Below are 26,467 nucleotides of genomic sequence, written 5' to 3' on the forward strand. Positions count from 1 at the left end.
TAGTATGAGGATTCGTGCTATGGTTCGAATCATGGTTCGTGGCTTATTACAGTATTTTTTCTCACAAAAAACATACGTAAACTGGGAATGATTTTGAATTATGGTTCTGAATCCGTGAACCAAACGTCCACTTAGTGTACAATTACTATTCTACCCATCTACTTATATTTGTATTTTTTGAAAAAAAAAAAAAAAAACCCTCAATAGTATTTTTTCTCACAAAAAACATACGTAAACTGGGAATGATTTTGAATTATGATTCTGAATCCGTGAACCAAACGTCCACTTAGTGTACAATTACTATTCTACCCATCTACTTATATTTGTATTTTTTGAAAAAAAAAAAAAAAAACCCTCAATATTTTTTCTACTTTAAATTAATTGAATATTAAAAGTTCTAACCGAAAAAATTTATTACACCTCAAACTTAAAGAGGATTATAACACCAATTACAATGAGACTTAAAAAAACTATTAGCGCCTTTTTTTTAATTTCTCTTTAATTAGTATTAATTTCTTTGAAAAAAAAGTTTCAATATATTTTTACATCTCTTCAAGCCATAGGTCCTGTATGGAGGGATTTTTTTTTTTGAAGGGAATGTTAATGGTTAATGGGTAATGAGTTTTAGATTCAAATAAAAAAATATATTTTAAATAAGAGAGGATAACCAAGATAACCTTATATAAGGGGAATTTTTTCAACGTTTATTTTTTAAGAGGTATGAGTGTTACGTATAAAGGAATAAGAGCAAGATGTTGATATGGATCATAGTTTGAAGGAAAATTTTGTAATTAATCCTTAAATTCTTGAAAAATCTATAACAACTCAGGATGTTTGCTAAACGTTAAACCCTATTTCTTTTTAGTAGATTTTAAGAACTACTTCCGAGTAGTATAAATAGAGAAGTAGGTTAGAGGTCGCGTTTACATAACCGCTTTTGTAACAACTCCTCACGGGTCGTCATAATTGTCTTAACTTTCAAACATTTACCTCTTAAAGAATGTGAAAAATAGTTAAGCTTGAAACACTTTACTTTGAATCACTTAAAGAAATCCTAAATTTTTTTTTTCATATTATAACTTTAAAAATTTTAAACTTCCTCAAAGGTTTGAAGGGAAATTTTGTAATTAATCCTTAAATTCTTGAAAAATCTATAACAACTTAGGATGTTTGCTAAACGTTAAACCCTATTTCTTTTTAGTAGATTTTAAGAACTACTTCCGTGTAGTATAAATAGAGAAGTAGGTTAGAGGTCGCGTTTACATAACCGCTTTTGTAACAACTCCTCACGGGTCGTCATAGTTGTCTTAACTTTCAAACATTTACCTCTTAAAGAATGTGAAAAATAGTTAAGCTTGAAACACTTTACTTTGAATCACTTAAAGAAATCCTAAATTTTTTTTTCATATTATAACTTTAAAAATTTTAAACTTCCTCAAAGAAAAATAACATTTACAGTGTGTTTGGTAGGGTGGAAAAGAGAGAGGAAAGAAAATAGATGAAGGATTTTAGAGAGAAAAATGGAATTTTATGTTATTTGGTAGAGAAGAAATGAGGAAGGAAGGAAAATGAAAATCCATAGGGCCCACTAATTTTTAATCTTTCCAACTTTGGGAAGAAAAGTGAAGAGAAAAAGTTAGACAAACAAATGAGGGGTAAAATAACAATTTTAACATTCACTATTCATCATATTTTTATTTGTATTAGGGTATTATTGTAAAATGCTTTAGATTTGATATTTTCTTTTCACTTTTCAAAATCATTTTACTTCATTTAATATTTTCTTTTCGCTTTTCTTTCTCTTCTACCAAACAACATGAGAGAAAATCATTTTACTTCCTTCACCTATGTATTTCACTTTTCTTTCATTCCTCTTTTCTATCTATCCTACCAAACATAGGGTTCAACTTAATTATTAAAATTCATACCGTGAAATAAACTAAAAAAAAACTCTAAAGTATTCTTCAAATCAAAACCACTATAAACAAAAGATTCAAAAATAATAAAATTAAAATTAAAAACTTTATTTAAAATTAAGCATTTTCATTCCGTGATCGTTTCTCTCATTTTCCTATCACACATAGCTCGCATCCGCTCCAAGATTCTCCATGGCTACATCTTACCCTTTAGTTCGTCTGCAACATGAAATAACTTATATAAGCAAGGGCTTAGTAAGACACTTAAGGGTGCGTTTAGAATTGATTCCAAAACGTTTTTATTTTCTGTACGAAAATGAAAATGAAAACGTTTTTAGTTTCATTTTTGAATTATTTCTAAAAATGCGTTTGGTAGTTTTATTTAGAGATTGATTTCAGTTTTAAAAAAAACTGAAACTGCGTTTGGTGGTTTAATTTTTGAAAACATGTAATAATATATTAAATAAATAACATTATTAAATATATTAAATAAATAATATATTAAATATATTAAATAAATAATATGTTTCAGAAAAGAGGGAAGAAAATGAAAAAGAAAAAAAAAAGTGAAATCCGTTTTTCAGAAAACAGAAAACGAAAACAAGAAAATGAAAACACCTTTTTTTCGTTTTCTGATTTCCACAAAAAGACAAAAACGTTTTTGGTTTTGTTTTTTAAAAAAAATTGCACCAAACACGTTTTTAACACCCGTTTTCATTTTTTTGCTTTGAAAACCGTGAAAAACGAAAATGAAAACGCAAACAAACGGGCCCTAAATGTCACAAACGTAAATGAACATTTTTATTCACCAATAATAAACGTCATCATAAGAACAATTATTTTTTAATATGTTTTAACTTTAAAATCCATCATATATTGGTCCCGACGTTGTACCATCATAGCGTGCTAGCCACATAAAGCGTGGGGTAGCAAATTCCATACCAACCGTGATAATAAATCCGCTCACCGGATAAATGACCTCTCACCGGTCACCATCAGGGGTGTACAACGCCATTTAAAAATATAAAAATACATATATACATTTTTCTTCCAAACATCATCATGCGAGAATTATTAAAAGCGTCATAACATTATCATAAACATCAAAATCATATACTTCTCAAATTATTTAAATCATGTTGCAGGTGAGAGTGTACTTACATAAATGTCTTACTTAACCTTTTTAAATTTTCCAACAGTGACGCGACGAATGAGGTCCTCGGGTGCTCACCTTCTGAATCGTTCATGCCATAAATCATAAATAAAATTACTAAAAAAAAGCCTTAACAACTCATCAAACACATTAATCACATTAAAACGTCTAATAGACCATTCTCATCATTCATTAACGTCAAGACATAAAAACCCATCAATTATACAAAACTACAAAATTTAACAAAAATTGACAGCCTGCCCTTTACCCCTTTAAAAACTCATAACAATTAACACATAACTCTAAATAGCCTGAAACTAATTTCAAATTACAGTAGACATCTAGAGCTTTCCTATAACCCCTTATTTGTTAAAAAGGAGTCTGTTCGTTCCCTCAAACACTATTCTAAAGTGAAGCCAAATTTTTTGGAAATTTCCAACATCTCCTAAATCCGAATTTAATAAAAAAAAAAAAAGCAACCACATCATCCTCAACATGCATAAACCACACTCCATCTAATATGCAGCACTATGACATATATCTAACATTTAAAATCATAAATATATGCATATATACACAACTCAACACATCTAAAATTGCATTTCTATAAATAATGATTAACATAATCATATGACCCAATAATGTAAATAATCATAAATAAATCCTAAAATGTTTCTAAATCATACAAGAAACTCTAAACAAAATATTTTTATCAATTATTAAAACCACAAATCCCTATATTATGCTTTCTCAGATTCTAAGAAACCCAAAACAAACAAATAACATGCTTGAATATAATCATAGAGTCAAATAAAAACCTATAGTCTTAAATCTTAGAAATCATATATATCGATTGCATATTAATACTCAATTCACTATCTCATGAATATTCCTCTCAAGAAAAAAAAGAGAACCATAAAAAAAATCATCAAAACAATCACCCAAACCCTCAAAGAAATTCAAACTAAACAACAAGAAAGAATCATACCTCAACAATCTTTATTTTGTCTTTAATGAATGAAGAATCCAAAAATAATAAAGAGATGAGGTTTGGTAGCTGGTGTTGGAGGATTTCTCTAATGTTCTTGAACATGAGAAATAAGGGTGTGTTTGGTTGGGTGAAAAGGAATGGAATAGAATTCTAGTTTGATATTTGGTTGGATTTAAAAGAAAGGAATGATCATTCAAAAGGAATGGCCATTCACCCATTTTGGGTGAATTATCATTCCTTTCTCATATGGGAGGAATGACCATTTCAAGTTCTTTTTTTATTTTTTTTTCCATAATTACCCTTCAATATTATAATATAATTAAAATATATTATATAGTAGATTTTTTATAATATAATATAATATAATATTATATTACATTTTATATATTATAATATTATAATTATATTAACAATTTTAATAATATTGTTATATTATATATCATAATTATATAATAATAATTTTATTATATTATATTACATTTTATATATTATAATATTATAATTATATTAACAATTTTAATAATATTGTTATATTATATATCATAATTATATAATAATAATTTTATTATATTATATTACATTTTATATATTATAATATTATAATTATATTAACAATTTTAATAATATTGTTATATTATATATCATAATTATATAATAATAATTTTATTATATTATATTACATTTTATATATTATAATATTATAATTATATTAACAATTTTAATAATATTGTTATATTATATATCATAATTATATAATAATAATTTTATTATATTATATTACATTTTATATATTATAATATTATAATTATATTAACAATTTTAATAATATTGTTATATTATATATCATAATTATATAATAATAATTTTATTATATTATATTACATTTTATATATTATAATATTATAATTATATTAACAATTTTAATAATATTGTTATATTATATATCATAATTATATAATAATAATTTTATTATATTATATTACATTTTATATATTATAATATTATAATTATATTAACAATTTTAATAATATTGTTATATTATATATCATAATTATATTATAATAATTATATTATATTATATTACATTTTATATATTATATTGATAGATAAAATATTAGTGTTATATATAGCATAAGGGTAAGTTTGTCAACATGAAAATATTCATGTTTCATTCGAGAGAATTCTTAAAATTACAACCAACAAATGAATCAACTTTCTTTTTCATTCTATTCTCATTACCATTCTCATTTTCATTCTCATTACCATTCACCTACTATAACCAAACACACCCTAAGGAGGAAGAGAGAGGGAGAGAAGGAGAATTCAAAGTGGTTGAATGGCTCTTTAATACGCATAAAAATTAAGATGATTGATTTAGGATTAATTAGGTTTTAATTTTAGGATTAAACCCTTAATAGTTGGGGGGAATGGCTCTCATCAGGGTGTGGAGACACGTGAAAGAAAAATGATAGAGTTTAGTCAACTTCTAAAATTTCCATTGTCGTTCGCGTGCAGTAACCAGGTCGGAGACTATTGGGTATTCAGATGGTATACTGGCCACATCTTCTTACTCTGATCTCCGATTTGTGTAAATGAGAAGGCGTTAAAAAGCTTATAAAAGGCTCTACAACTTTGTATAAAATAAAGGAATAATTTCCGAATTTTAAAGGTCCAAAATAGAGCTGAAAATTAACGTCATGGAAATGGTTTTTTTGTCTAAAAAGAAAAATCAAGAAAAACTTAAAATTTTCTTAAGACACTTGATTCCATGCATTATAACATGAAGTACATCATATCATGAACATATATTTATTTATCAAATCATCAAAAAAAAAAAAAGAAGAATGAAGATATATATAATTTCTATAAAATGGCACGAACTTATTTTCGACACCTCGAGTTCTCGTCACGTCCACCTGTAACAAATAACTCAACATGATGTTAGTAAAATTCAAGTTAATTCCTAACATTTATTTCTAAGAATTTTGTCGGTTTAGAAAAATGGGTGTTACGGCTTTGCATATTACTAAAATATTCTTTTTCATTTGTTCTTTGTAGCTTTACAGACTAAACTATTCATTAATTAAATCTTTTTTAAAAAAAAATTTGAGGTGGGATGATTTGAAATTTATACTTCAAAATTAAATTAGGTGTAGATTTATTAATAGATTATACCTACAATCAATAGTTAAATTAATTTTAGATCCCCAGAAACTAAGTGTGAATTATTTCTCAAAGCACTATAGGTGTAAGTTTGGGCTGCCCAACCGAAGAAAACTTCGAGCTGGCCCGACCCGACCCTAAAAGAGAGAAAGTCAATATAGCCTAGCCCTAAGCCCAAAAAATTTAAGACCGGTATGAAATTTTATAAAGTATTTAAAAAAAATCTTTAGAAATATGATGTTTGGACCAGGCCAACCTAACCTTAAAGGAGAGAGGGTCGGCCTAGCCCGGCCTAAGCTAAAAAATTTAGGGTCTGGTCGGGCCGGGTTGAAATTTTATAGGATATTTTTAAAAAAATCTTTACAAAACTTATGTTTGGACAAGACCAACTCAGACCTAAAAGAGAGAAAATTAACCTAACTTGACCTTAAGCTCAAAAATTTAGAGTCGGGTCAGACTAGGTCTAACCCAACAATAACAGATCTCCAATCGATCCGTTTAGTCCAACTTAAACTTGTAGCTCTACAAAGTACTATCTTTCTGAAATCAAGAACTAAGAAAAGAGACACGAACGCCTTGTTTAAAAGAGACACGAACTCCTTCCGCACAAAAAAAAAAAAAAAAAGAAAAAAAAAAGACACGAATGATTCAATCCAAAGCGTGCCGTTTTGTATACGAAAGGAGGGAACTTCACTTATCTTCTTCTTCCCAATCGCACAGTCACACACAGACCTCATCCTCTCTCTCTCTCTCTAGAATTCCGATACGATGCACTCACTACCCTCGCAAGCCATGCGTCCTTTCTCTCTCTCATCTCCATCATCGCACAGCTCTCGGTATCTCCGATTCTTCCCCATCTCCTTTCCCGTTTTCCCCAAATCCAAATTCCTCAATTTTCCCACAAAATCCCCTCCTCTGATCGTCCGAAACTGCTCTTCGGTCTCCACCAAGACGCCTTCGGAGTTCCGGAAGAATCGCGCCGTCTCGGAGCCCGATGAGAAGCTCCGCGCCCTACGTCAGCTCTTCTCCAAGCCCGGCGTCGGCATCGATGCCTATATTATTCCCTCTCAGGACGCTCACCAGGTTCAATTTAGTTCCTTCCCCCCCCCCACCTTTTTTTTTTTTTCCTTTTTTCTGATTGAATTTGGAGTTTTGGTGTTCTTGTGATGGTTGTTGGTCGTAGAATTATGGTATGTCTTTATTGAATTAGAAGAGAGAGTTTTGTGAAAAATATGAGCTTTTGATTTGATTTTAGCAAACTTTTTTCGGAGGTACATAAATGGTGTTTTAGTGGGAGAACTATCTGTTTTGTTCTTTTCTTCATTTCTATGAATTGTTGAGATGAAAACAGAGCTGAAAATGTAATATTATTTTGGAAAATTAGAAGGATGCTCTATTTTAGTTACACCTTTTAAACTAATGAATGACCGAGCTTCATTTATTTATTTATTTTTAATTATTTACACTGGTCATTCACTGATACATTATGGTATATCACAATACACCATGGTTTATCACTAATGTTTCATTTAAGTATATTCTTGAAATATCAAAAAAGTAAAATAGGAAAGTCATTATCGTATTTTAACTTTATGAGCTGGTTATTTTGGCAAATTCTTCTATAATGAAGTACATATCTCGTGTTTTTTTGTCTTTCTCGAAACAAAAATGACTTTCAGAAATAGTTTTGGTCCAGGATTCTTTGGGAAAGAGCGTTTTTGATCCTTCCTTATAGCCAGTCATAATTGGTTTTTGTTTTTTTATTTTTTATTTTGGTTCCAGAGTGAGTTTATTGCTGAATGCTATATGAGAAGGGCCTATATATCCGGCTTCACTGGTAGTGCTGGAACTGCTGTTGTAACCAAGGATAAAGCAGCTCTATGGACTGACGGACGCTATTTTCTCCAGGTCTACACAATAGATTCTTGTGACAAAAAGAAAAAGTTTCTCACTTTCTCTTTGATTATTCTGCACTTTTGAGTTCCATTATATGCTATTTATATGATAATTTCATGGTTTTTTGGCCAATAATACCATGTTAATTGCAATAAGCTCTATGTTTTGTATTGGTCTTGCGTACTTTTTCTTCTTTTATGCAGATTGTTATTCATAGTATTTTTTTTCCCCTTTCCTGTCATGATCAGGCTGATAAGCAACTGAGCTCTAGTTGGATTCTCATGCGGGCTGGTAATCTTGGCGTTCCTACCTCTAGTGAATGGCTTAGTGATGTTTTGGCTCCTGGCGGGAGAGTTGGCATTGATCCTGTGAGAAATACTTAAAAACAGTAATGGGTGCACAACAATTTATTGTTTTATTGTAGAAATTTAGTGTCACATGAAAGTAGTTATGCTTTAAATTGGATTTACACAGACTCGAGAATCCGTTGTAGTTGCCTGTGCATGATGCCGTCTTCTATTTTATATTGTGAAGGGAGCAGTTTCTCTTTTCTGCCGATGCTGCAGAGGAACTGAGGGACGCCATTGCTAAGAAGAATCATGAATTGGTTTTCCTATATGATACAAACCTAGTGGATGAAATATGGAAAGAAGCAAGACCAAAGCCTCCAAATAAATTAATTAGAGTACATGACCTAAAATATGCTGGACTAGATGTGGCATCTAAATTTTCAACACTGAGGTCAGAACTGGTTAATGCTGGATCATCTGCAATTGTGATATCCATGCTTGATGAAATTGCCTGGCTGTCGAACTTGGTATGCCTTTAGAGTTGATAAAATTTTTTAGAATTATTAAATGATATATCTGATATTGTATTTTAGTGTTTAAATCCAAATGGTTCTTTTTTATTTATAGAGAGGAAATGACATCCCACATTCTCCTGTTATGTACGCATACTTGATTGTGGAGATCAATAAAGCAAAGTTATTTGTGGATAATTCGAAAGTCAACCCAGATGTGATGGAGCACTTGAAGAGTGCAGGAGTCGAGTTGATGCCGTATGATACCATTCTGTCTGAAGTTAAAAGGTCAGCTTGGGATTTATTAGTTTTTGGATGGGGAAAATATATTTTCCAGAGTAATGATACGTATCCGCACTTTTCTTATGAAAAGCTTCTCGTTCCTTTTTTATTTTATTTTAAATATTTCAGATCACTATAATTTTCGCTAATTAATTGACTGGTAAACTTATTCATATCTTGGTGATATGCCGTATTCAAACTGATATGAGATTGCATTAGTATCTCAATAGCAGCTTTGATCATCTAATTTTGTCACATATAGGGTACTGGGACTGGGGATGTACACGTGAGATATTCTGTTTTCGTGTGTGTCTGTGTTGCTAGCAATATCCAAATATACATTGAAGCTTATTTTACACATCGTAATAAATTTTACTGTATATAATATTATGATATAGGCTTTTATTATATAATACCCAACGCTAGATAATAAAATGTAGGATTACAATGTGCCAAAGGATGAGTGATAATTAATAGCCGTTGTGTTGCTCTTACCATAAAGAGTGAGGTGAGCTCATCTTGCAATTATTCTTAAAAACACATCTTGCAACTTTCAGTTTGGCAGCACAAGGAGCTCGACTGTGGCTGGATAGATCTTCTGTTAATGCTGCTATTGTCAACACTTACACTGCTGCCTGTGAAAAACAGTATAAGCACATTGAGAAAACAAATAAGAGTCAGAAGAATGTTGACCTCAATGGTTGGTCAACTGCCCCTGCTGGAATTTATAAAGCATCTCCTGTCTCTTTAGCAAAGGCAATAAAAACTGCTGCTGAGTTAGAAGGAATGCAGAATTGTCATTTGAGGTAATTATTCCACCCTCTGAGCCTGAGTTGTGATATGAATATGACATTGGCATAACATTGCTTCTGTGGAGTCACTTTTTTGGTTTTAAATGCCACATTGATAACGTTGAAGCATAGTCGCGAGTTTCAGAAGTGCCTTAAGATTAAGCTTCAATTTGTAGCTCTGTATGTTCAAGGAAACACCTAAGGGCACATAGTTGACCATCATTGTAATCGAAGATGAAATTACCAGTTCTATCGCTCTGGAGAAACCCAAAGAACTTGTAAACAAGACTTTATACTTGCGTTACCACCTAAAATAAGATAAGCAAAAACTTTTAAGTTCATATTGTCCATTCCGGAGACAAATATAGCCAAGAAGTTCAGGGAATATGAGATAATGATTTTCCTTCCAGGGATGCAGCTGCTCTAGCACAATTCTGGGCCTGGTTGGAAGAGGAAATTCACAAGGATGTAAAATTAACGGAGGTAGAAGTGGCTGACCAGCTTCTTGAATTTCGTTCAAGGCAGAGTGGTTTCATTGGTACAAGCTTTGACACTATAAGTGGTATGTTGATATCTGTAATCATGATTACTTTGAATTAGTTCCTCTATGTTTTGTTTATTTTGAATGGTCAATTTGGATGTCATAGTTAGCTCAGTTTTTTCTTCAATTGGAGTTGCAAAAGCCAAAAATGCATTAAAAATTCATTTTCAATAGCAATTTGTATTGGAGTGGCCAGGACATTTATGCGTTAGATCGTGCACAAGTATAAAACACGGATTGTAGCGCCGATTTTTTTTTTCCTTCTAGAGAGGGGTGCTTTTTTTACCTTAACCCGTCACTACTTGAATAATTTTCCAGGGTCTGGTCCAAATGGCGCAATCATCCACTACAAACCAGAACCAGCTAGTTGTAGCATTGTGGATGGAAATAAACTCTTCCTATTGGATAGTGGAGGTCAATATGTTGACGGAACAACAGACATAACAAGGACTGTTCATTTTGGTGAACCTAAAGCATGGGAAAAAGAATGCTTCACAAGAGTTTTGCAGGTATCTACTTATCTCTTGATTAGTGTCAGTTATTCTACTACACAGAGAAATGGCTGTTTCCCATTTTTGTAGAATTATATATTTACTATTTATGGATTATATGACTTATTTTTTCCTCTTTATGTTTCTGATTGTATCCCATTGCAGGGTCATATAGCCCTTGACCAGGCAGTATTCCCTGAAAATACCCCGGGTTTTGTCTTGGATGCATTTGCTCGTTCATCTCTTTGGAAAATAGGACTTGATTACCGACATGGTATTCAAGAACTTCTCTTAGCTTATCGTTCCGCTAGAAAAGTTTTCACTGCGATGTACGTAGGATGTGATGATTAATGTCCTTACTGCTATTTCTTTTTGTCTTCATTGTCTAAGGAACTGGGCATGGTGTGGGAGCTGCATTGAATGTCCATGAGGGCCCTCAAAGCATCAGCTTTCGATATGGCAATATGACTCCTTTACAGAAAGGCATGATTGTTAGCAATGAGCCAGGCTACTACGAAGACCATGCATTTGGCATTCGTATTGAGGTATGTACGCCAGCTCATAAATGTATTTAAAATTTGCTCTTTCGTTGTCTATGTTTGAGTTAGTTTAAATTCATGGATGAACTAGTTCGATATAGTTAAATCAAACACTACTTTGTTTGGTCCCAATTGAATTTGCAATTTTTCCCTGTGCACTCTCCCATTTACTTTTTTGCATACTACCGATCTGAATATATGACTTCAATCCCATCTGCTAGCTGCCTATTGATTCATATTTAATATTGTCATGTAGAATCTGATTGTCGTGAAAGAGGCTGACACACCAATTCGTTTTGGAGGAATTGAATATCTGGGTTTTGAGAAACTCACATTTGTTCCCATTCAGGTATAATAATGGCCAAACCTAGTTTTTACAGTAATTCTTTTTCTTCCCCCAAAGCTGTCACCTTAGTGAGCTTGGGAATAGTGTAATAATTATATAGCATCTACTGTAGATTATTATGAGTTCTTGGGTAAGTTTGTTTTTGTAGTTCCTTCTCAAATGGATATACTTATATTTTGATACAGGCTAAATTGATCGACTTAACTTTGCTTTCTGCCGAGGAGATAACTTGGCTCAATGATTACCATTCCCAAGTCTGGGAAAAGGTTAGCACATATGATATCAGGTCCTATCATCATTTGATTCTCTTATATATATATATATATATTTAAATTTTTTCTCGGGTCTTTCTTGTTAATTATTATGTACGGCTTAGCCGAATGCTGAATAGCATGACAGGGCCGTGGCCCCATCACTCATCACGGCCCGACAGGCTTAAAAAAGTCTTTCGGCTTAGCCATTATGGTTTTCACTCTACAAATTGAGGCTAATCTAAAAGGTCTCACAGGTCTCGCCTTTGCTGGATGGTTCAGCCCTTCAGTGGCTTTGGAACAACACACAGCCACTCGTCAAGCGGTGACTGCTATTTGTGCTGTTCATTTTTAGAATTTTGATTCCTTCTTGTATAATTCTTCGTACATACACATAAATGTTTTCCAATTAAATAGGGTGACGAGGAGAAAAGGAATATGGCTATAGTTGTATTGTACAGTATGCTGCAGAAACTGCCCGTTATGCGTTTCTTGTTGTAGCTCTTCCAGAAACGATTCTTAAATAGCATTTACATGGCATGTATTTTCGAAATTGGCTTATGTAGTTTGGGAATGGTCTTATTCTTTTGTGCACCCCAAAAAAAAAACAAAAAAAAACAAACAAATAATCAATACTTACCATTGCTATATTTAATATTTTAATAACCAATAATCAATAATAGTCAAATAATTAATAACTATTAAATAAATAAATGATTAGGAGTTGAGCAATGTTATATGTAGATCTCTTTTATTTTATTAATTTAAGTTTTATTATAGTAAAAATTTTTAAAAATAATCATATTTAATTTTTTTATTACAGTAAAAAATTTTCACGTAAAATCACGTCTCAATTTGAATCAACAACTAAGGACTAAGACTTGTTTTTCTCACGATACGGGTTGGAGAAATAGATAGTGACATGTGGCTCGGTGGACCCTACCAATACTTTGGTTTCTCTTTCTTCAGATTTCCACCATTTCTCTTTCTCCAATCTCCTAACAACTAAACGGAGTGAGACTTGTTTTTCTCACGACACGGGTTGGAGAAATAGATAGTGACATGTGGCTTGGTGGACCCTACCAATATTTTGGTTTCTCTTTCTTCAGATTTCCACCATTTCTCTTTCTCCAATCTCCATGGCCCTTTTTTTATTATTATTTGAAATCCTCCATGCTCTTCAAAAATGCTAAAAATAAAAATTCTTGTCCGTATTATAGTGGATGAGTTTTACAACTTTACGGGTATAATTTAAGCATCAATTTTCAAATGAAAAAAAAAAAAAAAAAAAGGAACAGGTTTTAGATTTTCTGAATTCTTAAGTTGAGTTCTTGGACATCGATGAAGCTAGATGCACCTCACCACACGATTCCTTTGAAGGGTTGTTTAGGAACTTTATTCTTTCAGATCGTCGCGGTCCCAAACTCCGGCAGAATCGCGAGAAGTAACTGGTGCTTTCACTTTTTTCTGCATCGATGAGGACGGATCGGTGGTCTGACTTTCATTAAAAGCTCTCCCCCTTTTTCTGCATCGGCGATGACGGATGGGTGGTCTGATGAAACGTGATTTTTTTCATGAGACCCATTTGTTTGATAAAATGCCACAATTAAACAATTTGCTTTTGATATTGTGTGGTATATTGGTTCATGTGTCGTATATCACTTCCTTTTAACCTGAGCAAAAATATTATTTTCTTTCAAACGATTCTTTGATTATAATTGAAAATTTGTCTCTGATTTCATGTTTGTTGAGAGATAAAATCTTAAAATATGCAACATCTTATACAAAAGAACATACACAAGCTTAAGAACATAGCAAGCAACAAACGTCGTTTCTAACTAGCTGTCATCCGAAATCATCATACGTCAAACAATGAGAAAAATAAAAGAAAGCATATTAGCATGATGAAGAAAATAAAGAAAAACAGAGCAGTACGAAGAGAACAAAAGAAAGCAAACGACGTTTCACCTTCTTGTATCTTTAAGCTCCGTTTATTTCATCGATTTAGGACTCGTTCATTTCACCAATTTGAGTTTTCAGTTTTAAGTTTTTACAGTAAAAAGTTTTCAGAAAATGTCACATCTAATTTTTTCTACTACAGTGAAAAGCTCTCAGAAAATGTCACATCTCAACTCGAATTAAAAACTCAAATCCGCGAAGTGAACAGGGCTTTAAATTTAGAATTTGAGTTTTACTACAATAAAAAACTATTAGAAATAATCACATTTAACTTTTTTACTGCAGTAAAAAATTTTCACATAAAAATTACATCTCAACTCGAATTAAAAATTCAAATCAGCGAACTAAACGTGCCCTTAATTACAAAATAAAAGAAATTACGTGGCAGTACACGTGGGTCGTTTTGCTTACGACTCGCGACAAAAAAATCTTTCCGTTAGTAGTTAAATAAATAAATAATAACTATTACTTAACAAATCATTTCAAATGCATTTTCAAAGCCAATTCTATTTATCCGCCCAATTACAACTCATGAGTAGCAGTGGATTACTAGATGGAGGAGTATTGATACCTTTGATAGATGTTTTTTTTTTGTTTTTTTTAATGTACTCAAATCTTTTTATTTACTTTTGCAGCTACACCAAAACTTTACATAATTGCATTTGAACTCATGCGTGGTTGAACTTCAATGTGTCAAACATTTAATATAATGGAGAACCTTTTTCATATATAACAAAAAAATTATGATCTATGTCAACTAATGTTACATACAACAACGCAAGAAACAAAGTCTCCTGCTTCAATAAGACGGCTCTCCAAAGAGCATATTTTTGCTTATAGAAAACCCTGCACTTTGTGGGGTGAAAATTTTCATTATTTTTCTTCAATTTTGCCTCTAAGAAATTGCATTTTGCAGTGTTGGTTCTCATCAAGACATCGAAGAATACATGTCCGAAATTGCTTTGGCAAAGTAGGCTTTTGCTTGAGGCCTCTTGATCTGTAAAGGAATTCAAGTCAGTACATACATAATTTCCTACATATTTCTTCTTTACTTCCAAACGTTGCATCAGAGTTATTTGGCCAAATCTAATCAAGGGAAGAAAGAAAAATGAGCTTACTTTGAAAGTGGGAGTGAGAAGGCCATCCTCCACGGTAAATGGTTCGGGAACCAAAGTTACAGCCTTTGCAAATTCAAAGCCTCTCAACTGTGATCAAAAGAGAAACACCAAACAAATTGAACATCCCATTGCTTGCGCTGAAGTATTTTCACTGATTAACTCATAAGACAGATTACCTGAGCCTCTCTACCAACGGCATCCATTTCTGCCAGAACAGCGGACCTCGCTCTTGGATCGTTGCATAGTTGTCCTAGATCTTCATACTGCATATACATGCAATAAGATTTTTATAACAAAACAGTAATAACCTTGCCTGATTTTGCAGGCATTCACAATCATTAGCAGGTCTTGCGTACTTCAGAACACCCTATTCCAACACCCCCCCCCCCCCAAAAAAAAAAAAAAAAAAAAAAAAAAACACCCCCCCCCCCCCCCCCCCAAAAAAAAAAAAAAAAAAAAAAAAAAACACTTGGCGCTGAGTGTGGCTGTAAATAAGTTCACTGCTTATTTAGCATGGTAAAGAAGAGATGACACGTTCCTAATTGGAAATCAAAAGAAACAAATATTAGAATAAATATCCTATACTTGGGACTCACAAGGAACAACCTTTATGCCTTCTGATGCAGCCCACTCTTTCAACACCTCTGGGTCCACTGCAACTACTGCTACCAGGCAGGAGTTCAAGCTGTCACCTGAGGAGGGTGGAAAAGAGATCAAGACGTCAGGAAGAACAGTTTAGTGGAAAGTTTTTATTTGATAGTCCGATTTTCCTTACCGTATATAAAACACTGAGAAACGAATTTGCACTTGGCATAGACATTCTCAACTTTCTCGGGTGCTATATACTCTCCCTGTGCCAACTTAAAAATATTCTTTTTCCTGTCAAAAGTTAAAAAATAACGACCATTTAAAACACATCTGCATCCAATACAACTATCAACATTTACCAACTAAAATTGCAAAATATTTGTAGAAACTCACCTATCAATAATCTTAAGACGGCCCCCGGGTAGCCACAATCCAATGTCACCAGTATGCAGCCAACCATCGTTATCAATTACTTCTTTCCTGTTCAATTAACTATGAGTCAGGTCAACATTACTAGACTATTTTAGCTCGTAAAATAATCACTCGAACAAGCTGAGTACGTTTGGACTTCGTCTTTGTAATAGCCTTGGAAAACAATGGGACCCCTAACACAAATTTCGCCACGAGGATAAGGTTGATCCGTAGAGGTGTAATTCATTTCGGGAACATCCACGAGTTTTATTTCTGAAAAACAAATTAAAAATGCAGGTTAAAAAGAAAGATAGAAAGAAGAATCTCGAGTATGATGATTCTGCCATGCAATATCAGTGTGCACATGCAGCGTTCTGCAAGTGTTGTCTTTTCATATGTTTACGGGGCGAAGAGTTAACAACTCACCACAAGCAGAACTAGGTGACCCAACATGACCAGATAAGGTATCACCCTCGTCCATTATGCTTATAACGCAAGAAGTCTCAGTCATGCCATATCCTTCAATGACATCACAGCCAAAGCACCTGCAATTGTGGTAACACATGCAATGGTGCATAAATTTCTAACCATTACAACCGCTTCCCCTACTTAAATAAATAAATAAGGATAAAGAATCGAACAGACGATTGCCGAGCAAGAGTATGCAACCTAGTCAAACTTACACTCTCAAAAAGTCCATGACATCAGGGGACAAAGGTGAAGCACCTGATCCCATAAAACGAACTCGTCCACCGAGCTTTTCCCTTATTTTGTTAAATACTAATCTGTCCCATATTGGAGATGGATTTCTTCCTGGAAATTGAGGAACAATCAACAAGATGCCAAATGATTGATCAGATAAATGTGCTTATGTTGAATAGCCTGGAGAACAGAATAAAATTGGCGAAATATTTTTCCTTCTGTTTCCACTGTAATTCTTAAATTTAAAGACAATGGATTATAAGCTGCTAAATAGAAATTTGAGGCAAAATTTGAGGTTGTCTACGTATTAGCATGTTTACCACTCATTATGTCCCGCTTCTTGGAGTTGTAAGCAGCTCTGAATAGTTTCTCCCTCAGAGCCCCAGAAGTCTTCACGGCATTTGAAATTCTGTGATAATCATTTAATAAGACAAGACAAATAGACAAAAAAGAAATATGGAAACATTTTAAATGTCACACAATAATGATTACCCAGCGTATATTCGATTATACAACCGAGGAACACTACAAAATATTGTAGGTCTTAGAGCAGCCATGTCATCCATCAGTTTCAAATTGTCCTGCAAAGACCTAAAGATATATAAGAGCCTCGTTTACAAAAAGATAATGTTTATATTCCTCAATCTTTCTAAAATCCAAGACCGTTATACCTCAAAAAAAAAACTCTCATTTAGCTATAAATGAACATTTATAGATCCGAAGAGGAGATTAGTTTCTATCAAAATCAAACTGATTATTTTCCTCCACTGAGACTAACAAGAACCATAAGTACCTAGATAATAACAGAAAATCAAACTAACAGAACCACCTAGTGCAATAATTAGATAATAACTTACAGAGACAAATGAAAAAATCTGCTTGGATAATTTCTGACCATTAAACATGATCAAGAAAATAATTCATAGCAGTATATGGGAGAATAATTATAGCAGCCAGCAGACAAGAAGTTCCAAGTTTTTCATACCATCAGTAAGGAAGCAAAGAAGAAAATTAAGCAGATGCTTTAGACAGTATAGAAAGATATTTTAAACAAGATATTCAGAAAGAGATCACTTACCCCCTGGTAGAAACCAATAGCGACACCAAAGTATGCCAAGATAATTTGATTAGTCCGTTCAAAGATGTGTGCCAAAGGAAGATAGGATATGTAACTGTGAAAAATAAAATGCAATTCAAAAAACTATCCCAAGGCCTTCATAAATTAATGAAATTTATCTTCAATGTCTTAGCTAACGAAACATATATAACTCAGTCACTCACACATCAGAGGGATAGAATTTGATTGCACGACTAAATCCAGCAGCACTTGCAATAAAGTTCCCATGTGTCAATATAACTCCCTTGGCATTTAGAGAAGAAAAGAAGATTTGAAGTGCATCGTTTAGTATGTAGCAAGGCATAGAACAAAGTGACTTAGATTTCACAAATTAACTTTGGTGGCGGAAGAAAAGAGCTGAAGTGCAAGAAAGTTATGACTGATTACCTTCGGTGTTCCCGTAGTACCACTTGTGTAGCATATGGTTGCAATATCTTCAGGCTTAGCAGGGTAAAAGGGTTGCAGATTCCTGCGGCCCTAAAAGAAAACTATCTGTGAGTTTATGAGACAAAAATGCTTAAACAGATAAATCGGAAAAGCTGGGCTATAAAAGACGAAAACACTAAAAGATGGATATTGAATCTTTTGCATTCTAGAAGATAATAGATAATTGGTAAAGGTGCACAGATCAGACAAAGTATTATTTATTTATTTATTTTTTTTTCCGGAAAAGAGATTAGACAAATTATTGAGAACGAAAGTCAGCAAATGAGAATTGAAATGAAGAGGGATGACTGAAGCGAGCAGGATTGACCTTAGAAAGCATTTCAAGAATATGAGTGGAGAACGCAAACATCAGAGAAACTAAACCAAATATATGGAAGAAATAGTAGCTTGAAGTAAGGCGAAAAAAAAAAAAATCAAAGCCAAAAAGCCTGCAATTAAAATTGTACACTTCAGCCACGTTTAAACTTTACCTGGCCGATTAGTTTTAAATAGGATATAAGCTTCACTCCAGTTGTAGATGGAAGTGAAGGTAAATGTTCATCAACCCCTCCCACAACCTACATTATGGATGATACAAGAGACGAATTATTGAAAAACTGGCAAGCGTCAGAAATTTTCAGCTTTCACAAGCATTCATTGATTACGATTACGGATTTTTTTTTTGCTAAGAGATTAGGACTAAGGATTACGCACCACTATTAAATGTACAGATGGGATGTCGGATAAGAAGCTCAACAACTGCAAATTTGGACAGAGGGACATAAGATGTATTGCAACTCTCAAATCCAAGTCAGAAGATTTGAAATAAATAAAATATAAGTATGTATGTACGTACGAACAAATGTATGTATGTATGTATGTATGTATATTATCATACATTGAGCTGACATTTGAAGCAAATAATATGCATAGGAGAAATACCGTTTTTATTTTCTAAATCATATATCAAACAAACAGCAAAACCTTCAATTTTCTTTAATAGAACCAGCTAACATTCCAATGCAAACCCTTAGATGAGAATATGAAGAATAAACTTAATTAACAAGCTTGTTTTGATGTCTACCAATAGAAAAATAAAAAAAAAATGAATGAAATGAGTCAAGATGCAATGGATGCCTTACATGTCACCTCTTTAAGAGTTTAAAACAAAGAGTTTAGAGAACAAACATGTGTAGGAGGAAAACAATTGAGTGCAAATTTTTCATTAGAAAAAAGAGTTGTCAGAAAAAACTGTATAAATGAATGTACGCTTCAAAAAGGAGCTGATTCAAGGAAAAGATCTACACAGTAAAACTCTTCCTAACTTGATGCTCATTTCGGCTTAGAATATAGACGAGAAATCCTTGCTGCAATTGTTTGCAGCACTCAACATACATATTATTGTAAAGATCACTGATGTTATGTCAGATACTACAAGGGAAGAAAATGTTGAACTCACAGAGTTCAGAGTTTGAGGGACGCAAAAAATAGCCTGTACATCCGCATGATTAACGACATACTTCACCACATCTGGACCTGCAAATTAAAAATTAAAATTAAAAAAAAAAGAAAATAGATTGAAGCAAGTTCAACTAACTAGGAAAAATAATTTGATAATAACTAATACTCAAGCACACACCAAGAGTGTCATACAAAGGAACAGAGATATATGAATACGCTGCACAAGCATGGTCCACAATCAGCCATTCCGGTCTATTTATAAAATAAAGTCCAATGCAAGCTCCCTGCAATTACTAAAATTATTGCAATCAAATTTTCATCCTTACAATATTACATCATATAAAAACTTCCACTTGAGGTATCTTGCTAGAAATATTTCAAGATATTTTGAATAATAGGCCTAAAAATTATAGCAGAGGATACAAAATTATAATTTAAGGCCACGGAAAATACACACACACACATATATAGTCGTTAAACTTAAGAGTTGATGAAAATTGTTTCAAAAGAAGTAACATTGAGAACTCTTGAAGTGACTTACTTTCTGCAGCCCATTAATCCGTAGGCCAGAACCGATTGCTTCCCGAGCACTTCCAGCTTCTCCATATGTCATCCATATGTACCTTCGGTTTCAAAGAATACAACATTTTTATTATATGGAGAAAATCATTCTAGTGTAAGAATCAACTTTATATACCAAAACAAACTCACTCTCCAACACTTCCGTCCACCTGAATTCGCGTACCCAAGTACTTGTAGTCTCGGAAAGTTTCAACTGCATGTCTGTGGGCTCACAAAGATTTTAAACCAACTTTTTGTCATTCCCCTAATAAAAACAATAGTAATGCAACCTCCAAGAATACTGATTCTACAAGTTCAATAGCAATATTGAAAAAAAAAAAAAAAAAAAAAAAAAAAAAAAAAAAAAAAAAAATAAAAAAAAAAAAAAAAAAAAAAAAAAAAAAAAAAAAAAACTAAATCGGCTCAATGAAAGTCCTTACACAAAGTTATCATGCAGCGTCCCAATTTCAGGATGATCATCATATCTAGAAACAAGCTTGAATGGAGAGCGTGCAGATCTGTAGTTACACAAAATCACCAAAATTCATATCCATTAAATACAACATCACATAGCAAAAACAAAAACAAAACAAAAAAAGAAGAAGAAAGAAATTAACATACCTGTACACATCCCACTTTCCTGTTTGCAATTTCTCTGGAAGAACTACACTATACCCTTGTGCTGCTCAAGAATTAATCCAGCCATTTCAGAGCAAAAAAATCGAATAACGAGGGATTAAAATTATAAACAATCAGCAAAGTGATAGCTAATTAATCAGCACAACTTTCCTTTTAAAGAAACCAAGCAGAACATAGTTCCATATCTTCTATCTCTCAAGACAAGCAATAACGCAAACAAGCATAGACTTTTAAGCATCTCGTTTCGAAAAACTCTAAAAAAACAAATCTTCGGGAAAAACAAAACGCCTGAGATCTGGAGCAGAAAACAGAGGAATTTTCCTATCCACTTCTTCTCATGTCGTGAATTTCAGTTCTTCCTTATGGTAAAGTAAAACCTATACATACACTAATACACAGTGTAGAGAGAGAGAGGAGAGAGAAAAGTACGGAGAGCGAACTCTCCGGCGGTAACGTTGGATTGAATAGGCAAGCGCGAATCGTGGGCGGTTACGGGAAGCAGGTGAGAGTGAATCGCGTGCAGACGGCGCTGCGCTGGTGAGGCCATGGCCGGGCAAGGAGACGATAGTTCGAGGTTGAGGATTTTCTCGAGAAAATTGGGTAGGAAAATGGTGGTTTCGTTTTTTGTTTCTCGGTTTTGATTTGAAACAATTATTCAACAATCAATCAACTACTGAGAAAGGAAAAAGAAAATTATAAAAAAGAAGGAATGGGCACGCTTTTCAAGGAGCAATGATAACGTGGAACAGTTAGGATAAGAGCCCGTTTGGTTGGAAGATTCGTTCCCTGATTCGAATTATAGTTCATAGTTCGTTACAGTATTTTCTCTCACAAAAAACACATGTAAATCGAATGATTTTAATCTCATAGTTCTAATCCATGAACCAAACGGGCTCTTAAGTGTTGTTGTTTGAGCGCGCGCTTATACTGATTCGAATCATAGTTCATAGTTCGCTACAGTATTTTCTCTCAAAAAAACACATGTAAATCGAATGATTTTAATCTCATAGTTCTAATCCATGAACCAAACGGGCTCCATGAACCAAACGGGCTCTTAAGTGTTGTTGTTTGAGCGCGCGCTTATCTTAGGGCCCGTTCGGTTCGCTAATTCGAGTTGAGATGTGATGTTGTGTGAGCTTTTTATTGTAGTAAAAAAGTTAGATGTGACTGTTTCTGAGAGCTTTTTACTATAGCAAAACGCGAATTCTAAACTCAAATCAGCGAAAAGAACGAGGTCTTAATATTCATACTTTTACCCTTTCTGCTACTTACATAGGTGTTTGTTCGGATAAAATTATGGATTATTTACAAAAAATACACCGATTACAATAATTATCTACTAACCCACTTTTTATATTTTATTTCTAACACTGTCATATCAGCAGTTAAAAAACTCATGAAGTTAAATTATTAAAATTATTTTTAACAAAATTTAATATTAAATTTCAACTTTCTTCTTTAATTTTTCTCTCTTCATTCGAACTTTTTTTTTTTTATCTTCCTCTCTTTCTCTCTTTTCATTTAAACTATCATATTTTTTCTCTTTTTTCTCATCTTTCTCTCACTTAAACAAGTTACATATATTTCCTCAATTTCTCTCTTTTTATTTAAACTCACAGCTTTTTTTTCTCATTCTCTTTCTTTTTCTTCAAAGCTCACACATTTTTTTCCTCTCCCTCTCTTTCTTTCTCCGCTCTCTCTCTCTACAACTCTCGTCATATGAATAAGTTGCAGATATTTTTTAGAGGCGTTTAATCTCGATTTGCATCTAATGCGTGACACAATCTCGTTTAGAAGTGTTAATAAAGAGCACTTTGACTTTTTTCCACATATATGGGAAGAAATCTTAAACAAAAACGTATTTTGAGAGAACCAATTGGTCAAATTTATTTCCTATTTGAATATTAAGTGGAATATAAGTTAGATTTGTTCTGTGAGCATCCTTATGTTCGCAAAACAATAATTTTCGTTTACCAGATAGTCATTATAATAATGACCAGCTGTAATTATCATTGGGATTCATTTAGTAATTATCATAATTATTAGTATTCATAATGGTGATTACCAACATCATATGCTGAACTTGTTTTTTCACGAGTGGAATTTTAATGTTAAATTCACTTTCAAATTAGTTCTCTTAGATACACAATTTAAATGTTCTTTTTTTCAAGGTTCTTTATTTTAGATATGTGAGTTATGTATGTTTTGTGGGATGTCGAAATGCCAGGATAATACATGTTGGATTCTTGATAGAATTTGAGATCCATAATGTAGAAGTGACACGTAGAAAGGCGAGAGGTGGGTATTGACTTATTAGTTAGAAATTTTGATTATCAAAATTGAGAAATTTTGGAGGAAGACTTCATTGTTTTCTTTTTGAGATGTAATTTGCATAACTATATATATATACATATATTATATATATAAACATAAGTTGTTTTTGTACACGTCTATTTTCTATGTTTTTTTTTTCTTTCTAAATATCTATTTTTTTCAGTCTATTGTATCAAGTATTTCTTCAACTTGTTTAAATTTTTGAAGTTGCTTTAGTTTACTTATCATGTAAAAAAAATAACGGCATGTATACTGTAGTGCAATCGTATGAGGTGAACTCTAGGGAACTAGAGATTTTCTCTAAGAGTTGGCTACCGGAGACGTCTAACCCCAAGAAAATAGTGTGCTTTTGCCATGGTTATGGTGACACATGCAAGTTTTTTATTTGTCAAGTAAATTGAAAGTTGACCATGAATTCAAATGTATAAACATCATGACCATTCTTGTAACATTGCGCCATACAACATTCCTGTACAAATTTCTTTGAGAAAAGGTTGAAGTTCTCTTTATTAACTAGAAAACTCTGTAAATGCAGGATACAATAGTTTGATACACTATAGTAATTTCTAAACTCGGTAATTTTTGTAATGATTATAATCAAAATTTTCAATAAAAATTACCTAAGTTATTCATTAAGCAGTTTTTTTTTTTAAATTCTATTGTGGTTTTTTTTTCATTTGATGTATAAATAGTAAAGAAATCCTATTACTAGCAGGACAAAATAGTTAAATTGGTATATTATGATAATTTCTGAAATAACCACTCAGTAATTTATATAATGACCATAATTAATTTTATGAATAAAATCTGTGTTATTCACTAAGCAGCTTTTTTTAGTCACTATAGCAGCATATTTGTGCTTCATAGTTCTTTTAAAACAGAATAAAAAAAAAACAAACAAACAAACAAAACATCATAATATCAAACATACTCCTACCAAAAGTTAAAAATATCAAAGTGCAAAGACAAATGAGTAACCAACATTAAAAGAAATCCTGAAAAATATGGACAATCTACATTTCAGTGGATAAGTTAGTAACAGAGTATTCAAACTGATCCGCCGATTGAGGCTGAAAAAATCAAAGGTAAAACTAATAAGTAGAGAGCCACTTTTCGCCTCTCTATGTGCCACCTCTGTATTACGGATCTCAAATTCTATCAAATATCCAACAAGTATGCTCTTGGCCTTGCTACATCCTAAAACCATACATAACTCAGAAATCTAAAATAAGAAACCTTAAAAAAAAGAATGTTTGAATTGTGTATCTACGAGAACAAATTTGAAAGTGAATTGAGCATTAAAATCCCACTCATGAAAAAAGAAATTTAGCATATGATGCTGGTAATCACCATTATGACTACTAGTAATTATCATAATTATTATATGAGTCACAACGATAATTACCATTAGTTATTATCGTAATGACTACCTGATAAACAAAAATTATTGTTTTGCGAACATAATGATGCTCACAGAGCAAATCTAACTTATATTCCACTTATTATTCAAATTGGAAATAAATTTAACCAAGTGGTTCCATCAAAATCATAACTAGAAGTTTTTTTTTTTTTTTTTTTTTTAAGATTTCTTACAATATATGTGAAGAAAAAGTCAAAGTGCTATTTATTAACACTTCTAAACAAGGCAAGGTCGCACATTAGATGCAAATCAAGATTAAACGCCTCTAGAAAATGTCTGCAACTTATTCATATGAGCAGAGTGGTAGAGAGAGAGAGCAGAGAAAGAAAGAGAGGGAGAGAAAAAAAATGTGTGCGCTCAAATGAAGAGAAAGAAAGAGAATGAGAGAAAAATTTATGAGTTCAAATAAAGAGAGAAAAATTAAGCAAATATATGCAACTTGTTTAAGTGAGAAGAGAAAGGAGAAAGAAAAAGAGAAAATATGATAGTTCAAATGAAAAAAGAGAAAGAGAATGAGAGAAAAAGGAATGAATTCGAATGAAGAGAGAGAAATTAGAAAGAGAAGTTGAAATCTGATATTGAATTTTACTAAGTGTAATTTTAACAATTTAATTTTATGAATTCCTCAATTACTAATGTGACAATACTAAAAATAAAAGTATAAAAAATAATGCTAGTCATAAGATAATTGATATAATCAGTATTATTTTTGTAAATAACTCAAAAATTATTAACGTCTTTTTTTTTTTTTTGTTGAGAACGGGGAAATTTTGATCAATAAATAAACAAATAATATTATATATAATTTCGTGGTTGGTCAGAGTGTTGATACCAAGTTCTGTCGCATCAGGCTTCTGATTGGATAGAAATTGGAATGGGCTTCTGCTATTTTCTTTTTTGAAAATTTTCTGAAAAGTCATATAAAAGCTAAAATTATTTTATTTCCGTTATTATTTTTAAATTTATCTTATTTCATTAATATTTTACATATTATTTTTCATATCTTAGGTTATTTTTTCATATTATATAAATTATCTTTTCATATTATATAAATTATCCTTCGTTTTATATAGGTTATTTTTCATATATTACAAAATATCTTTTTCTCAACAAAATTATATTACTCTTTTTTTTTTCAAAAAAAAATCACTTTCTCTTACTCTTTCTCTTTCTCCCTTTCTATCTCTCAGAAACTAAACATAAAAAAATTCTAAAAACCAAATATCAAAATAGATCTGAGATCTAACACTCCGGTGATAGCTTTAGGCCCCGTTCACTTCACCGATTCGAGTTTAGAATTTGAGTTTTGTTATAGTAAAAAGTTCTCAGAAACAGTCACATCTAATTTTTTTACTAAAGTAAAAAGCTCTCACTAAAATCACATCTCAACTCGAATTACAAACTCGAATCAGCGAAGTGAACGGGCCCTCGAGATAAAGCTTCGCGATCTATCTCTAGTCCACATGATGTCGTCATCGTCGAGAATGGAAAAAGGTTGACATTTTGTAGCAGATCGACGATGACTATCGAGTTAGAGAAATTGTAATATGTCTCAAATCAAAGATCACA

General features: G+C 32.2%; 2 protein-coding genes across 3 annotated transcripts; one reads left to right on the plus strand and one right to left on the minus strand.

The window, feature by feature from the left end:
• The first annotated feature begins 6,839 nt into the window (after positions 1-6,839).
• LOC21385015 (probable Xaa-Pro aminopeptidase P) lies at positions 6,840-12,715 on the plus strand. The gene is made up of 13 exons (XM_024163236.1): positions 6,840-7,306; positions 8,006-8,131; positions 8,368-8,487; positions 8,661-8,936; positions 9,037-9,209; positions 9,761-10,009; positions 10,405-10,556; positions 10,854-11,044; positions 11,192-11,300; positions 11,417-11,571; positions 11,822-11,914; positions 12,097-12,177; positions 12,420-12,715. Exons 1-13 carry the CDS (start codon positions 6,992-6,994, stop codon positions 12,489-12,491), a joined length of 2,112 nt encoding a protein of 703 aa, XP_024019004.1. The 5' UTR covers positions 6,840-6,991; the 3' UTR covers positions 12,492-12,715.
• Positions 12,716-14,762: 2,047 nt separating this feature from the next.
• Positions 14,763-21,814, minus strand: LOC21385016 (long chain acyl-CoA synthetase 7, peroxisomal). 2 transcript variants are annotated; one of them, XM_024163237.1, is made up of 23 exons: positions 21,574-21,814; positions 21,127-21,187; positions 20,946-21,023; positions 20,656-20,727; positions 20,486-20,567; positions 20,123-20,228; positions 19,943-20,019; positions 19,198-19,242; positions 18,975-19,061; positions 18,445-18,534; positions 18,222-18,301; positions 18,019-18,112; positions 17,433-17,521; positions 17,261-17,349; positions 16,922-17,051; positions 16,665-16,783; positions 16,388-16,511; positions 16,221-16,307; positions 16,015-16,118; positions 15,846-15,931; positions 15,416-15,502; positions 15,240-15,326; positions 14,763-15,118 (listed from the first exon to the last, which is right to left on the minus strand). In XM_024163237.1, the coding sequence occupies exons 1-23, from the start codon at positions 21,689-21,691 to the stop codon at positions 15,050-15,052; spliced, it is 2,061 nt and encodes a 686-aa protein (XP_024019005.1). In that variant the 5' UTR covers positions 21,692-21,814; the 3' UTR covers positions 14,763-15,049. The 2 variants fall into 2 exon arrangements, with proteins under 2 accessions (XP_024019005.1, XP_024019006.1); XM_024163238.1 differs by lacking the exons at positions 14,763-15,118; positions 15,240-15,326 and having other exon boundaries at positions 15,422-15,502; positions 15,836-15,931.
• Positions 21,815-26,467: the final 4,653 nt, after the last annotated feature.

This window comes from Morus notabilis, unplaced genomic scaffold, assembly GCF_000414095.1.
Source record: "Morus notabilis unplaced genomic scaffold, ASM41409v2 Scaffold1099, whole genome shotgun sequence".
NCBI lineage: Eukaryota > Viridiplantae > Streptophyta > Magnoliopsida > Rosales > Moraceae > Morus > Morus notabilis.

What these genes read in the sequence shown, in the direction of transcription:
- LOC21385015 (XM_024163236.1), top strand. Translation starts at nt 6,992, where the DNA reads ATGCACTCACTACCCTCGCAAGCCATGCGTCCTTTCTCTCTCTCATCT. An exon ending in ATGCAGAATTGTCATTTGAG is followed by an intron (nt 10,010 to 10,404) that starts GTAATTATTCCA and finishes TTTTCCTTCCAG; the next exon opens with GGATGCAGCTGCTCTAGCAC. An exon ending in AGGACTTGATTACCGACATG is followed by an intron (nt 11,301 to 11,416) that starts GTATTCAAGAAC and finishes TCATTGTCTAAG; the next exon opens with GAACTGGGCATGGTGTGGGA.
- LOC21385016 (XM_024163237.1), bottom strand. Translation starts at nt 21,691, where the DNA reads ATGGCCTCACCAGCGCAGCGCCGTCTGCACGCGATTCACTCTCACCTG. An exon ending in TCCCTCAAACTCTGAACTCT is followed by an intron (nt 19,243 to 19,942) that starts GTGAGTTCAACA and finishes CCAAATTTGCAG; the next exon opens with TTGTTGAGCTTCTTATCCGA. An exon ending in GAAGCGGGACATAATGAGTG is followed by an intron (nt 17,052 to 17,260) that starts GTAAACATGCTA and finishes CTCAATTTCCAG; the next exon opens with GAAGAAATCCATCTCCAATA.